At 35.2% G+C, this 16263-nt stretch overlaps 2 protein-coding genes across 8 annotated transcripts; both read right to left on the reverse strand.

The window, feature by feature from the left end:
• Window positions 1-57: 57 nt before the first annotated feature.
• On the reverse strand, window positions 58-4583 carry LOC107907032 (protein phosphatase 2C 53). 4 transcript variants are annotated; one of them, XM_016834227.2, is made up of 7 exons: window positions 4125-4583; window positions 3952-4026; window positions 3797-3868; window positions 2166-3473; window positions 1755-2072; window positions 1559-1664; window positions 58-781 (listed from the first exon to the last, which is right to left on the reverse strand). In XM_016834227.2, exons 4-7 carry the CDS (start codon window positions 3081-3083, stop codon window positions 447-449), a joined length of 1677 nt encoding a protein of 558 aa, XP_016689716.1. In that variant the 5' UTR covers window positions 3084-3473; window positions 3797-3868; window positions 3952-4026; window positions 4125-4583; the 3' UTR covers window positions 58-446. The 4 variants fall into 4 exon arrangements, with proteins under 4 accessions (XP_016689716.1, XP_016689714.1, XP_016689715.1 ...); XM_016834225.2 differs by having other exon boundaries at window positions 3788-3868; XM_016834226.2 differs by lacking the exon at window positions 3797-3868.
• A 1758-nt stretch (window positions 4584-6341) lies between these two features.
• LOC107907030 (serine/threonine-protein kinase 38-like) lies at window positions 6342-13490 on the reverse strand. 4 transcript variants are annotated; one of them, XM_016834221.2, is made up of 13 exons: window positions 13118-13490; window positions 11656-11830; window positions 11417-11500; window positions 10877-11118; window positions 10509-10743; window positions 9949-10028; window positions 9595-9679; window positions 8985-9116; window positions 8787-8900; window positions 8595-8642; window positions 8134-8218; window positions 7173-7220; window positions 6342-6909 (listed from the first exon to the last, which is right to left on the reverse strand). In XM_016834221.2, exons 1-13 carry the CDS (start codon window positions 13258-13260, stop codon window positions 6818-6820), a joined length of 1563 nt encoding a protein of 520 aa, XP_016689710.1. In that variant the 5' UTR covers window positions 13261-13490; the 3' UTR covers window positions 6342-6817. The 4 variants fall into 4 exon arrangements, with proteins under 4 accessions (XP_016689710.1, XP_016689711.1, XP_040949083.1 ...); XM_016834222.2 differs by having other exon boundaries at window positions 10877-11037; window positions 13118-13452; XM_041093149.1 differs by lacking the exons at window positions 6342-6909; window positions 7173-7220 and adding an exon at window positions 7392-7523 and having other exon boundaries at window positions 13118-13452.
• Between the last annotated feature and the right edge of the window lie 2773 nt (window positions 13491-16263).

Below are 16263 nucleotides of genomic sequence, written 5' to 3' on the forward strand. Positions count from 1 at the left end.
GTCAAAAGCAATCATCAATTCATTCAGACAATGGAAAGATGAAGAAAAACCCTAGTATCTTCCAAATTTGACAAACTTTTTATAAGCACCATAGGTTGAAATTATACAAACAAATACCTCTCTGAGTGATTTCTTTTTAACTCGGAGGCTCAATGAATACAAATTTCCCACAATGTCAGTAGGCATGGAATTGACATAATCTCCTATTTTCCTACGGCACAGCTAAGATTTACAATACAATAGCCAGAACCTCGCATGGTTTGCATCAAGACTCTTGAAACAATGGAGAGGTGCTAGAATGGTGCATGTTCTATACTACATAAGAGACTGATACTGTGATACAAAAGCCTCCTCTCCCTTGAGAAACAAATGGGAAAAACTATATTGAAGCATATAAGAATATGCCATATAACAAGATTGAAGACCAAACGATGGTTGAGAGATCATCAGGTCTTACTCTTGAACTTCCTTTGAGCTTTGAGATCCACCACAATTACTGTGATGTTGTCCTTGCTTCCTTTTTGAAGAGCTCGGTTCGAAAGGTATTCTGCTGCAGATTGAGAAGCTGGATCGACCGTCTCGCCCCTTTCTGGAGTCAGTGTAGCACCGTTCTTTTTGTGCCATTGAAGTATTCGTCTCCGAGCTAGGTCACATGCTTCTTCATTTGACATTACATCCCATAGACCATCACTGGCCAAAATGAGGCATTCATCTTCTTTAGCTCTAGGAACAAACACTACTTCTGGATCTGGAATGATCCATGGCTTCAAATATCTATCACCTGAAACAACAAGAATCACCATCATCATTTCTTCTTTTTAATTATTCTGTCCAGTCAAATTATTTATAATTAATTGTGACATGCATCAATCCAGTACACTTAAAAAAAACATATCAACATGGTAACACCTGCAATCAGGTGCGTTATAAGTTCGTCATTTGACAAGAGGAGCTTATATTCTATTATCCTGCACGGACTTTATAAAAGAAACACCTAAGAAACTATCCTCAGAAATAGCCAAGTAATGCTTACTTCTTGAGAAAAACGACACACTAATAGCAATTTGAAGTTAATTGCAAGTTAAATCATATAAGATTGATGCCAAATTATAATTTAAAAGATATCATACTTCCAAGGTTTAATACTCAAAATGAAACTTCTAAATCAGTTAGGACACATTGTTTCATCGTGCAAACTTTAATCAAGAGAAAAACAAATGCATGGATATTTACAATTTATTTGATTATAAAACAACCGTACCTTGTACATTTTGAACAGTTTATGCACCAAAAAAGACTTAAGACACGCATATGCCAGAGGAAGCTAGAGTAAAAATTTCAAGAAAAACAGCAATATATTTTGATTTACTACTCTGTCACCCGATTAAGGCACTGCAATGATTAGTTTACACAAAACTAAGACAAATTCATCAAATTCTGAAGTTCCTCCACCCTTGTCTCTTATTCTAAATTATGGTTTGAAAAGAAAAAATAAAAGCATATGAAAAACATAAAACGGTAAGCAAAGAGTTCAATTCATCATAACTGAAAGACATACCAATGGACCTTGACATTGCAAGAACACCGAAAACTCTATGACCATTCCATTGGATAACCTTGCCTCCAGCGGCTTCAATCCTTTCATATTCATCTTCTCGATTTGGCTAAATAAACAGAATAAAAGTTAAATGGGTATAAGTTACTAACAGTAAGAAATACAAGAGGATATAAAGGCAGAATTTGCAGTCTCTTACTTTATGGTCCACAGACAAAGCCATGGGCTGTTTCCCACGACATAGAACAGCTCTTGAATCTCCACAGTTTGCTACAATAATATGAGAAGAACAAATGAGGGCAACAACAGCAGTGGAACCAACTGTTTCAGGAGCAACAGGTTCCCGATCAGCTTTTCCCACAATCTCAGCATCAACTTTAACAAAACAATTTGTGAATGCCTTTTTCCATAGCTCTTGGCAACCATCTGTAATGTTTGCATTACTCTGGCATTCCTTAATGGACTCTATTTCCTCAGCCAAGGCAGAGTGAATACGCCCGCGACAGTAGTTTGCAACCTGTACAACGGCAAAGACCGGGAAACAAAATTACTTCCAGGACATCTCATGCATGATTTAATGGAAAGATACAAATCAAACAGTCCAACTAACCTGTGAACCTCCATGACCATCATAGACACCAAAGAAATGAGCGGTCTGATGAACAAAGTCCTTGCTAAGGCCATCAACTACCCGATCACCAATTAACAACTGAATTGGAACCTTTAAAAACCGAGGCACAGTAGCAAAGGCATCCTCCATCTCAGGTCTCCTTCCGCATATAGAGGTAGATCCCCAAAGAGGCACATATTCAACCTCAAACACACTGCGCCCAACCTGAGCTGTTGTACTCGGTTCCTTTTCGAGAGCCAATTGAAGAACCACTGCAGATGGCTTCTGTTCAGACCCATCTCCAATCTCTTCCTCAAGGTTTACTGGCACGGCAAGGGGATCACTTGCAAACACTGTTGCAACATTTGACTCCACAAACTTGGTGGCTTTTGCAATAATATCAATACTGCAAATGCTTTTCTCATTGTCCATGGTACTTGGTGTTCCTACCTCAGAAGTAGCATCAAAACCCAAAAAATCCTCTCCGCAAAGGCTACTAGTTTCACTGGCAACCGATAATGAACAAGAGCTATCAAGATCGAAAACCCGATCACCTTCCAGTGAGAAAGAATCCTCCTCCCCGCTGTCTCGGTCCATAACATCATTACTAGAAATCCAACCATCTTTACTATCAGATATCATATCCATGGAGGTAGTAGCTCTTTCTCCCTTGACTTCTCCTGTCAGTGGCAGCTCTACACTACTTTCTTCAGTCTCCATACCAGCATAGTTACAATCCACATCTTCAGCAGTATCTAAATGGTTAGTAGCCTTGGTTTCAGAATCAGTTAAAACAGGAGCAGGACTTGCCGTAAGCTTAAGTCTTGTGATGTCCATACAGGTAGCAAAGGTAGAGTTTTCACACACTGAGTTACCTAATCTAAATGGCACTGCGACCGTCAAAGACATCTCCTCCATCAAAATCCCTATATTGGCAGTACAAAAAGTTACCCTCCAACCCTTCAAACATCACACAACCTGTCATTTTTCAACGAAACTATGACCTTCTGATGAAATAAAGAATAACAACGGAATGTGAATGGTGGGTTTTAAGAGGCCATTTCCCATGCCTTGATCAACTAAAAGGTGTCCAAAAAAGAAGGATACGAGTTCAGGTGTCGCAACTTGTTGGTGAGCAAAAACGGTAATGAAAGGGATATGGGTTAGTCAGATCTGGTCAACTGCAAGTGGATCCAAACTTCCATTTGTGGAAATTATTACCCAAAAATAGTAACTTTAGACTTTGATTATGCTTTATTTCCAACTTCTTCTCTGGAGCTTTCTTTAATCTTTATCTCCCTTCATCAACTAAACACAGAAGAACCAGAAAAACAACTTAATATCCAAAGTCCATATAAACCATATATTTATAATAATTTTCAAAAAAAAAAAAACTTTAAGAGAACCACAATTACATCAAAATTAAAACCAAACCCTTATCCTCAAACACAAAAAGAAAGACTAGGAGAGAGAGAGAGAGAGAGGAAAAAAATAAAAAGGGTCATGAGAAAGAACTCAAAGAAAGGTGATCTCCCCCCGCCCCCCAAGAATCACAGGAAAACTCTACATAGTACTTTTTTCTTTCAAATATCAATTAAAGAGTTCCCTGGATCTGAGGCAACCTTCCCAACCTCATGTAGTTTTGGACCTTTGGTTTCCCCACCAGTTACCGCTCAGTCCCTCCCCCTCATCCTTCTCCCTCTCTGTCAAATAATTGGGTACAATTATAATAAAAAATGAAAATAAATGTAGAAACTTTAACCAAAAGAGAAAGAATGACTACTACCTAATTTTGTCAACTGTAGTTAAGTCTTCTATTTCCCTCTCGGTATAGTTGTTCCAAGCAAGGACCATTTAACAACTGGGAGATGAGACATTGAAAAAGAGAAAAAAATCAAGTGAGAAAGAAAATCAAAGATATGGATTTTTCAAAAGAAAAAAGATATGGACCTAGCTTACCATTAAAAGAAATTAAAAGAAATAAATGGTGGACAGCTCAAGTGGTCATTAAGGATTCAAAAAAGACTTAATTTTTTTACTTCACTAAAAGGGCAAAAAAGAAAAGAACTTTTATATTCTTTTATCTTTTATTTATGCTTGCAATATCAATATTCTGGGGTATTTAGAGAGTTGAAGGAGCCAAAGAAAAGGTGCTGGGGAAGAAAAGGAGAAGTGAAAAAATTAATAGAAGAAACTGCATTGGTAAAATGAAAAAGACAGAGAGAGGAAGATTAAAATAAAAGAAAAAAGAGATGACAAATGTCAAATCTTGAAAAGCATATTAAAGCATCTCTTTCTTTTGTCCTTATTTTAATTTATTTTTTATCCTCCAACCATACAAGTTTCTTTTTCTAAATTATATCTTAATTAATTTTTAATAAATACGAAGAAAAAAAATAGTACTACTGTTAGATTTTTGCTAGGCTTTCTGCTTATCAGCATCTGGCATCTTTTATTCATTGTTTTTCTTGGCCATCTTTTTTCTTGATAACTTGTTTGATTTTATCAACCTTTTACTGGTTTATCTTTGTTTTCTACTTCATTAGTTTATCATCCAAAAGCAGTGGACACCTAGTGAAGAAAATGTTGGTCTTTACACCTATTTTTTTATTTTACTTTTTATGGATTAATAAATTACTATAGATGTAGAATTTCTGAAATGAAATTTATTAAAATATAATATCTTAATGGTGATCTTTAAATAAACTTTTTAATGGTATCCGTGATCTAAAAATTGAAGATCAAATTGATATCAACTAAAAAATTGAATACAAATATTTTACTCTACCAATAGTTGAACCGACAGCTTTTTCCTATAATTAATCTGTTAATTATATTAAAATTTAGGTTTGGTGCATGAGTATGACAGTAAGTCAAAATCAACCAAAATTTACCTGCCTCAAGTGAAAAGTATAATCCTTGGCAACCTCTCAAACAATCACAACATATCTATCTCACCTAAACAATTGATTTATATGTTAATCATAGTTGATTTATTGGCTCAAACTTGACCTTTTAATTAGCCTATTTGGTTTGGTTGTATTTTAGGTAAGGGCCAGCTTTGACCTCCTTTTTTTTTCACCTCTAGTTTCCTTGTTAGGACGACAACTGCTACTACTTTCTAAGTCAATGCAATGGACTTTTTCTTCAAGGCACGAAACCTTTGGTTTTTCCATGGTTTCAGGATTAAGATGTTTTAAGCCAATTTGCTGTTAGTCTTTTGGGTCAAACCACAAGATTCAATCCTAAAGGGCCTGATTCAGACCATTCTAGATTCTCAGATTCAGACCGAAGAAAATCCTGTTTTAGATTGAAGGAAAGGTTGATAATCCCTGTCACCTAACAGAAAAAATATATTAGAATTCTAAAGTGTCACAATGAATTAGAGGTGTTCATGGGCCAGGCAGGGATGGGCCCAGAAAAAATTTCGGCCCGCATCCTAGGCCCGAGTTCGGCCTGAAATATGGGCCTGAAATTTTGTCTAGACCTGGCCCGAGAAAAATTTCTAAGCTCGAGCCCAGCCCAGCCCGGCCTAGCCCATTTTTTTAATAAACACCAAAAAAATATTTAAAAATAAAAAAATAAAATATATATTTATTATATTCGGGCCGGATCCGGGCCAAAAAAGTGGTACCCAAGGCCCTGTCTATTTTCTAAACGGGCCTCATTTTTTTACCCAAATCCATATTTCGAGCCTATATTTTTACTCGAACCCTCCCATATTTTGAGCGGGCCGCCCGGCCCATGAACACCTCTACCATGAATACATGTCTGTCAGATGATTTGAAGGAAAAAAAAAACACTTACCAGATCGTAGTCTTCAAGTTGGTTGATCGTATTTTTACATGTTATAATCATGTTTAACATTATATAGATTTTATAAATCTTAGCATGATAATAATTCTAATATGAAATAGTCATTTCTAAAAATTATTTTCTGGTGTAGTTGTGCAGTGATGGCAATTATGAGGTCAACTCACTTCAGCAAAATTCAGGTGGTGTTTCCCATGATGGAGGAGCACTTAATAATTTGTATCAGTGGCCAAAGAAAGAAACAGGGAAGAATTGCTTAAAACTGTTCACTGATATAACATTTGCAAAAGTGGACAAACTTAAAAATAAAAAAGGCAGTCATGCAATAAAAATGGTAGGGGAGTACTTCAATGGACAAGTTACTGAAATGAAATTTTATCAGCAAAATGTTATTTCCTCGCAGCTGATTTCTAGTTTTTTGCTAATAAGTTTACACACAACTATAGGGGGAATCACTGTTCCCAAAATGGCTTAATAGAGTTTCTCAGGAGTTTGATATCACTTAAAAATTTTGACCAGAAACTGCCACTAGAGAAGGCAAATTTTACTAAAGCCAACCTGGGCAGCCAGTGCCAGTGCATCAGCAAGTTCAGAACCCTGATCTAACTTCTAATACACAGCCTATTTGGCTGAAAAAAAAGGGTCTCAGCTTGTTCTACCAGTCAACTAGGAACTGGGTTTTTAGATTTTTCTTTAAATACTTCTGTACACTTAACAAAGTGGTTCCATAAATCAGATGGCAGCCACTGCACAAGAACTGAAGATCTTGGAGGATTGCCTACTTTAAAACAAGCAGAAATATCCATATATCACTGTAACAGGTTTTCCCTTCAGTTACTTTATGGCAACATGGGATCACCTGCTGATGCAAGCATTTGCATCTCTGTTTCCTCAGCTGATTGCTTAGTAGAATAACCTACCCCTGAATCACCTGCAGATAATAACAACTTAATCCATTTAATAGTGAAGAAAGGCAAATTATAACATCTATTACTCTAATGGTAGGAGGAGAAAGAAGAAGAAGAAAGAGAAGGTACATTACCATAAAGGCAAATTATAACATCTATTACTCTAATGGTAGGAGGAGAAAGAAGAAGAAGAAAGAGAAGGTACATTACCATAAAGGCAAATTATAACATCTATTACTCTAATGGTAGGAGGAGAAAGAAGAAGAAGAAAGAGAAGGTACATTACCATATATAGAACCATGGGATTGCTGTTCCATTGATGGATTCTTGAAATCTGCAAAAGTAAAATAAGTTTAGGTAGGTGTTTTTTAAAAGAAAAACTGGACACTGAACAATAAGAAAATTGAATATTATATTTCTAAAGCATTGGTAGATACTGCAGTTCACTTTATATTCTTGTTCATAGCGATATTAGACAAAATATCAAGAATGTTACTTTCTTTTTCTCAGAGGCTCCAGGAATAGAATACTGTCAACATACTCCAGCATTTTGAGGTGATTTTATTGCTATTGGAGAATCATTTTCAAGTTGTTAGCTGGACTAGTTCATCTTGCATGCCTACCTAATTGCCCTTACCTAAACAGTTTCAATCCAAATCTGTATTTGCGTCAGTCAAATACTGCATCAAGCCTATATTCTCATAAGAGAATTTTATCAATGTTTATCAACTAGCAACAGTTAATATGAGCAGTGGATTCAGCACTTCTTAATAATCTTTCGTGCAAGCACCTTGTTTGCATGTTACCACAACAATTTCAACTATCACTGATCGGTTCTGCATCCTAGCTCCATTCTCATTGTCATCCACGGGTCTATTCTAAAACTATAATTTCTTTAGACAGATTCAAAATGGGATAGCAACTTGACTACCTAAAATTATAAGCATACCAATCCTCCCACAGGAAAAAGCTAAAGCTGCAAAGAAATCAAGGCTCATTATGCCATTCTATATGTCTGCTGCTACAGTGCTTCCATATGAGATGAATAAGAATATGAATAAGAATTTCAAGCTTATAATCAACATTGATAAGAATAAGCAAATTGAATTCAACACCCTTAGCTTTTCTGACCAAAACCCAAACTTTATTTGTTTCTGCCCAAAATGCAAGTGCATTCCCCCCCCCCCCAAAAAAAAAATAAATAGGGGAAAAGGTTGAAATCTTGAGAACTTTGTGAAATTGCTTACCAAAAGTATGGCGTAGCCCTTTGACCGCATCAAAGTTCTTGTATGTATAACCAACAAAATTTAGATCTTTGGGAGTTAAAAGCATCTGCATTAAGTAAGAAAAAAGATAGATAAACTCCAACATGTTTTTGCATGTTAGTCGATACTCGCAACTATGTATAAATAATATCAAGATATAAATATAACATGAAACAAGCATGTTGGTTTTTGTGGACAAAAATGCATACTCATCACATCTATGCAATTGTCGTTCTCACAAGTTATTAATAGAGATTTTTTTTTAAGAAGAGAGACCAACAATTGTTTTGTAAATTGACATATTTTCAAAAGGAATAGAAGTTCAATAATTGCATATTCATAGCCTTATCAGATCATATTGCATGACAAAAACTAGCCACATACTAAGAAAAAAGTGTAAATAAAAAGAAATACACTAGTTGGAAATTTTATATGTTACAAACCTTCCGTGAAGGTCCTGAGCTAGTTCTTGCTGGTGCTGGAGCATCCAACTGGTGAGAATTCCAAAAGTATTCAATTTATGAGAAAAAAAGATATTTTTAATTTCGCCAAGATGGATAAAAAAATAGTGAAGGGATTAGTATTTGGAATAAGCAAAAACAAAAGAAACAGAAAAGGGGGGGTTCAAGTTATACTTCATCAAACTTCATAAAATTTTGAGTATCTAACTCCCCATTCACTTCAGGTTTAAATGCTGCCTCCATCTCATAGAGTTTATCCCATACAACGTCATTGAACCAAGGATGAGCCTGATAACATCAAATGTCAACAACCTAATTAGGAACAGGAAGTTGGTAGAAAAGGAATAACATCTCAATATATCATGATCTTACTTTAATTTGATGTGCCCCTCCAGTACCCAATCTGTGGTCAACATCACACAGCAATCTACATATGAGATCCTTTGCCTCATGACTTATCCTTGAATCTTCAGGAAATCTTAGGTGACTTTTCCAGTGCACGATCTAAAAATGATTTATGACCGATATGTTAGGGAAAGAATGATATCACCATCAAGAGTAACATGGTGAAAATGTTCTTTCTAAAACTTGGGTAGGGGCAACAGACATAATGCAGCATGCATAACAAAATCAAAAGCAGTCATGGTGCATAGGTGTTACAACTAAACTTTTGAGGAGAAAAACACAACAACTAGCTTTTTCAAAAAGCTCGAAGAACACGAGATCAATGATGGTGCTGGTAAGACACCAATAACATAGTTATCCTATACAAGTAAGCATTTGTCCTGCATTAGAATTCTTTAGTAATAGCAGTCTCCACCTATAAAGAGAAGATTCTATACAATAAACTAGCCCAAACTAGAGAAAAGAAGTTCCATAGTGGAATATCTGGAATTTGGGGAGAGCACACAAGGAAGATAATCATAAGAATACATCTATGGTAAACCAGAACTAAGAAAATAAAGCCAGACATATGTCTTACCTTCCTGCAGGTGGTAATTGGATCATCTGAATAAAATGGTGGATATCCAATTAGCATTTCGTACATTATTGCTCCTAATGACCACCTAAAAGAAATCCAATAGAACAGTCAGCATTACTTAAGTTATAATAAGTTAACATCATAGAAGAAGCTCTGTCTACACAATAGAAAGTAAAACAAAGGCAATTGTTAGTTCCCACATTCAAATTTGTTAACAGGAAAAGGTGATAGATGATTCACAATTAGAAAAGTAGAACAGATCCCTTCAAAAAATAGAAAAAGAAAAGTAGAACAGGTATGCCTCATACTGGTTACAAGCATGACTGAAAGAGACAGAAAAGAAATATAACTAACCAGTCACATTCCATGCCATATCCTTTCTTCAGTAACACTTCAGGAGCTATGTAATCAGGCGTTCCCACAGTTGAAAATGCCTTCAAAATAATAATAATAATTCTTATTATAATATTTCAAATCTGCTCCACAAACTGTATGCTTTCATAGCATAATCTGATTGCATTACTACTTATTTAGATATTCAATGAGTTACCAAAATCTCTTGTCACTCTTTGAGTTTTAAGATTCATTGGTAGTTAACAATGCTGCTATTGCAAATACCTTTTAAGGAGAAGAAACTTTTAAATGCTTAAGGAATGATGGTTGCCATTAGTTGCCATCTAGAAAGTCCAGTACATAATGGAATTGTTCACATTTAGCAACAAGAGAAGTTAGGCATGGTTCGAAAGAAGTGATCAGATAAAGTAAGGGAAACAGTGCCATTAGTCCAAGCATCAATCAAGCATCAAAACTGGAAAAATTTGCTGCTGCCTTATTGCGCTTTACCGATACAATTGGAATGTACTTTGAGAATACATGCATTAAAAGATAAAGACTGGAGAAAAATATTTACATACCAACTTTCTTCTGTTCATCTGCCAATGCTGAAGCTGCTCACGAGGGCTTCTAAAACTGCTCTTATCAGTAATACATCCATCAATATCCATAGGTTCTGTCATATTCTCATCATCCATGGGCTTATTCTCATAGATTGCTGGTAAATTTGCACAATCAATAGGCTTACAAAGGCCAAAATCTGATAACTTCATGTGACCATTTTTGTCCAGAAGAAGGTTGTCAGGTTTAATGTCTCTGGAAAGTGAATGTAAAGAAATAAGATAAGGAAAAAAATTTACTTGTAACAATTATCAACGTAAACTGCCACATCACCCTAGCTCAAAATGGACTAATTACGCAACATAGTAGGGAAAGCTAAAATATTAACCTGTGAATGTAATTATGCTTGTGAATAGACTCAATGGCCAAGACACTTTGCGCAATGTAAAACTTGGCTACATTTTCAGTTAAGGTATCCTCCCTCATTAGCAGAGTCATCATATCACCACCAGGAAGATATTCCATGATCAAATACAAGTACTCGGCATCCTGAAATGAATAATAAAGTTTTACTATGCAGTGGCTTGCAACTTCTGCCAGCAAGTTCCTCTCAGCTCTAACATGTTCTACCTAAGGAGTGAAAGTACATTTTAGATTAGTAGTATGGAGAGGAGACTAATGGAAGCTGACAAAATATTAGAATTTGAAGCATGAGATATTTATAAGAAGGTTAGGTATCAACCAAGGAGCAGACAACAGCTGAACATCAGAGAATAGACAAGGGATTCAAAAGCATGAAGTTAACATGTAGAGAGTGTGTGTATAAGTTTTAAAACCAAGAGGTGTAATATAGAAGCAGATGGTGGGCAAAAGTTCCACTCTCCTCAACTCTAACTTTACAATTAAATGAATGTTAACTGCATGATACCTGTCCCCTCATAAGCATTTCAGATTTCTTTAACTTCTTCATTGCAAAAATATTTCCAGATTTCTTCTCCCGGCACAACCGAACCTGCAGAACAAGTATGAGCAGTAAAATACTCCGGGCAGACAGCAAATGGTGATATAAATAAGAAGCCCAAAACAGAATGTAGTTCCAAGACTATGAAGCAGCTTATGTTAGAAGCAACAAATAGTTTGGCACATAACAAGAATTAGCATTCTAACCTCACCAAAGGCTCCCCTGCCAATAATGGTTAAAAGATCAAAATCATCTACACAAATCTTGTGCCTTTTAAGTCTCATAAACTCTGTCTCTTTCCTCTCTAAATCCTTTATCAGATTGATCTGTTCCTCCTTGGGCACATCTGAAGCAGCTAACTTTCTCTCAAGGACCCATCGTCTGCAATGAAATTAAATCATGTTATTTAAACTGAAATTGGCATTACCAACTTCAAGCATACAAATGCAGAGAACATTTTGGAAAAGGCTACATCAGGTTGAGGAAAACAGTGTTACAACTTACAAGGAACAAGAAACTTCATAGCAATAGATCTCATTTACAAAATAACCCAAAAGTCATTCTAGAATTGATTTAAAAATCCTTTATCAAATAAAGCTGAAAATATCATGTACCACATGAAATTAGTAAGTTCTCTAAGGATAAAACTAAAAGTAATAATTTGACTAGCAAATCAGATATTTTAATCTGCGCACTGCACGTGCATGCACTCACACAGAAAAAAATGAAAAACGAAAAAGATAACCTGATGTCATGGTTGTTGTGAATTGGTATGAACCAATCCAAATCTATCAGTTTTCTACAAATAACATCTGCATATCCTGTAGATCAATGAAGCAAAACATGCTTTCCTTCATTGTCTTAATCAAATATGTGTTGGACAGCACTGCATATGTACCTCATGATAAGTCATTTACATTAGCCCTAAATTTTCCATATTTTCCAAAATAAAAATTTTGCTTTTAACATTTTTTATCTCCTAAGGACACAAGTAACAGGAGTTCCCTTTGAGGTGATTGTAGTTTCTTTTGTTCCGAGGGAGCTGGTTTGGGGCTTCAACTACAAAATATCAATGATATAAGGAGAAGTTTGGATCATCAAAATTATCAACTCAAAGAGAACTGTAAAAGACATTAAATAGAAGCCTCTTACTGGAGCAACTTTGCATTATAACTAAAGCATGCACCAGATCAGTTTTAATAAGCACATACCATTAATTGATGAGAAAAGCAAAGGAGAATACATAACACAATTTTCTTTTCCTGATACTTCGAAATCCATTTTTCGAAAAATTACCTGATTTGGGAAACTGCTAAATTCTCCTATTAACTGCCCCAATTTCCTATCATGGAAACCTAGTTTGACATTAATCCACTCCCCAAATACTAACAAAGGGGAAAAAAACTAAGCCTCATACATAGTAAAGCAAAGCAAACACCAGACTCATCAGCTCAAAACCGGAAAATTGAATTAAAAAGAAGAAGCAGTTGAAATTAGGTTCAGCTGACGACAAAGTTCATTGATTCCACCAACAAAAATGCTCTAATCTATCATCACAAGTTCCTGTCTTTCTCTTTTTTGATTTCACAGCAACCAAACAAAAATCGTAAATAATGCAAAAAAAAAAGGAGAAAGAAATTGCAATTTTTTGTTTAAGTAAAACAATACCTTTCTTTGCGTTCTTGAATATTCTTCATCTGAGCTCTATAATGATTCTCGATAAACTGTTTAGCAGCCGCCACTTTCTCCATCGTCAAGCTTGACCCTAACACCTCCTCTTCTCCACTCTCTTCTTCCTCTATACCCTCCATTTCCCCTCTCTCTCTCTCTCTCTCTAAAATCTCCCGTTCTCCGTCTGTCTCTCTCTCTCTCTCTCTCAGTATATATATTTATATATTTCCTCTTCTAAAAGCTTTCAACTTTTTTCTGTATATCTCTTTACTTAAAGAAAGATAAAAACTTTCTGATTTACTGCAACAGCCAAGGAAGAGAGATGATGGAAGAGAAAACAGAGAGCTCTTTCACTGATTTTCCTCTTAATCTTCTACTTCCACTCTCACCATCCTTTCCTGTTTATACCCAATAAAAATCATCCACGTGGATAAATACATCATGGCAGCGTATTGATTCTTGTTTTGGAGCGGGTTCAGGGTGGGACTGGGAACAGTGGAGGATATGTTTTTATTTTATTTTTAAGCAATAAATTTAGCGAGTGTTGTCAGCGTAGGAATGGGGGGAAAGAAACTCTCACGCGCGGCGATGAAAGCGTGAATTCCCTTCGAGATGCGGTGGAGAGAGGTGTCGTTTTCCGGTCATAAATGATTATTTAACACATTTTAGGACAAGAAAGCTGCAATCGGGCCCACTGGGTTCTGGGCTATGATTGGACAGTGCCGCTCACTCGCCTCGAATACAATGTGGGTTTTTGTCTGTTTCTTTTTTTTTTAATTATCCGGTCAGTGATTGGCTGTCTTTTGCTGCTTAAAAAAAAGGGCTCGATCTCTTCTATTAATGCTCACACACAAACTCACTGTTTGCATTATTGTTTGTTCCCTTTGATCTTAGTTGTAACAAAAGAAATTCATATACTGAAATCTTACGACAACCTTAACATGCTGCTGTCTTTTATATTTATTGTTATTATTTCCCTTTCAAGATTATAAAGGTGGTAAATAAATCATGGATTCTTCAATTAAATTATTATTTATAAGAATATTTACCAAATACAATAGTTTGATGATTTCTATGCGTTAGAACTTACAATTCTAGACATGTTTAATTTAATTGATTTTTAACTTAAGGGGACTTGTTAATAAGAGCATTAAATTTGTTTGAAGTGAATCATTTTTACTGAAAAAAAATAAAATCCAATAGTAAAAAAGGGGAGCTTCGAAAATTACTCTTTTATTAATTAATGTTAATACTGTGTTAACTACATATTTAAAGCTCTAATAAAATAACTGATTATGGGAATCAAATCATTGAGTACAATAAGCTAACATAGTAATTAAAGCTGCAGTCAAACACTCCTCTCCTAATATTTTACTTTAATTAAAAATAAAATTAAGTTGTTATGTTTAATACATATATATATATTTGTATTAATCAATAAATTAGAGTTAAAATTATGGTGACTTGACTAAAAGAGAGCATATATATGTATATCTCATGTGTCGTGAGTTGTACTTTTTGGTAACACAGAAACCGGTAAAATCTAATATCGGTAATCTAGGATTCTAAATAAGATGTGCTTTTTGGACATGTGAGGGTAGGAAAGATTACCTGTATCTATGCAGGCAATATTGTCTTAAAAAATAATTAATTTTCACAGTGAAATCTAGCTGTTAAACCAGCAACACTCTGCCATAGAACTCATATATGATATGTATATCTCATGTGTGGTGAGTTGTACCATAATTAGACCAAATGATTCAGTACTCCAAAAAAAAACCAAGTTCACCTGGGTCTCTCAACTTGTCCATTTTTTATTGGTCAATGACAGTTCTCGGTCATGTGATGACATCCCACATTAATGGGTCACTTTTGTAGTATTTCAGTATTTTTGTATACAGATGAGAAAATCATTGAAGTTGTACATTTTCTAAAGGTGGGTGACATGAGAGAAATCAAAAATTGTAAACAAAGAGTGGGGGAAAATGAAATTGTTTGATCTTCCTTTCATGTTTGACAGGCAGTTTAGCAGCAGCTCTCAAAATGACAGCTGTTCCATTTGGTGTAGTGAGCAAGTTTTCAGAAGAAAAAAAGCCCTGTCTGTGGTTGCCTTTGTGCAATCAATCTAATACTTTTTGCAGTGTAAGAAGAACAATAGCTGCAATTTTAGTTTCAGATATGAGGTAGTGAAAATTGCTTAGACTACACTGTGACCCTCTTTGAAGCTTTTTAATGTCTTGAAAATTAATGTTAATTTTAGTTATAAAGCTTTTGTCATATAAATTGATCTTTAGTATATTTATTCGCCCTTGAAATCCCAATTTTTAACAACAAAAAAAAATTATTCCATGAAGACTAAATATTTTTTTAAATTCGTAAGTATTTCTTTACTATTTTCTTAAAAATTAAAATATATATCATCACTGAACTCAACTCAACACAATAGATGAAGCAATTAGGACTTAAAAGCAAAACCAAAACTTTCTTCGAATAAAAAGAAAACCTTTTGGACCATTCGATCAAAACAAAAGGGTAAAGTTTCATTATTGGGCTGTTTAGAACATTTTAAGCCTGAACAAAACGGAGCCCAGGTAGTCCTCCCCTACTCTCAATCACCAAAATCGCCAATGGCAATAGCTGATAAGCAAAGAGGTTTCAGAAACACATGGGAGGGGGTGGGGGTACCTTATTACAGGCAACGTGCTGTTACAGCTGACAGAAGTGCTCATGCTTGTCTTTTTAACATGTTTACGTTTTCTTTCTTTTGATTACTGGAATCTCGCTTTTTTGATTATAAAGATTGTCTTCTGGGATCATTGTCTGCAAATTTTCAATCTATATGATATTTTGAATTTAGCTTCTTCTTCTTTTTTCTCCCGTTGTAGTGGATGTGATTATTATGATATCATTTAAACTGGACTTTGCTGGAGTTGATTACGTAAACCTTTCATGAATATTTAAGGAAGGCTCCCTAACGCCACAATGACAACTTATTTACAAGGAACAAAGACATGTAAGTTTACTAATGGGTCTTTTCTCTCTATTTGACTTCCTAGTTATCGCTGGAGCTCTTTCCTCTGTTAGAATAACACCTAAGTTGTATCAAACCAGTTACCATACATTTTTCTGCTTAAAGCTTTCTA

The sequence above is a fragment of the Gossypium hirsutum genome, chromosome D05 (assembly GCF_007990345.1).
Source record: "Gossypium hirsutum isolate 1008001.06 chromosome D05, Gossypium_hirsutum_v2.1, whole genome shotgun sequence".
NCBI lineage: Eukaryota > Viridiplantae > Streptophyta > Magnoliopsida > Malvales > Malvaceae > Gossypium > Gossypium hirsutum.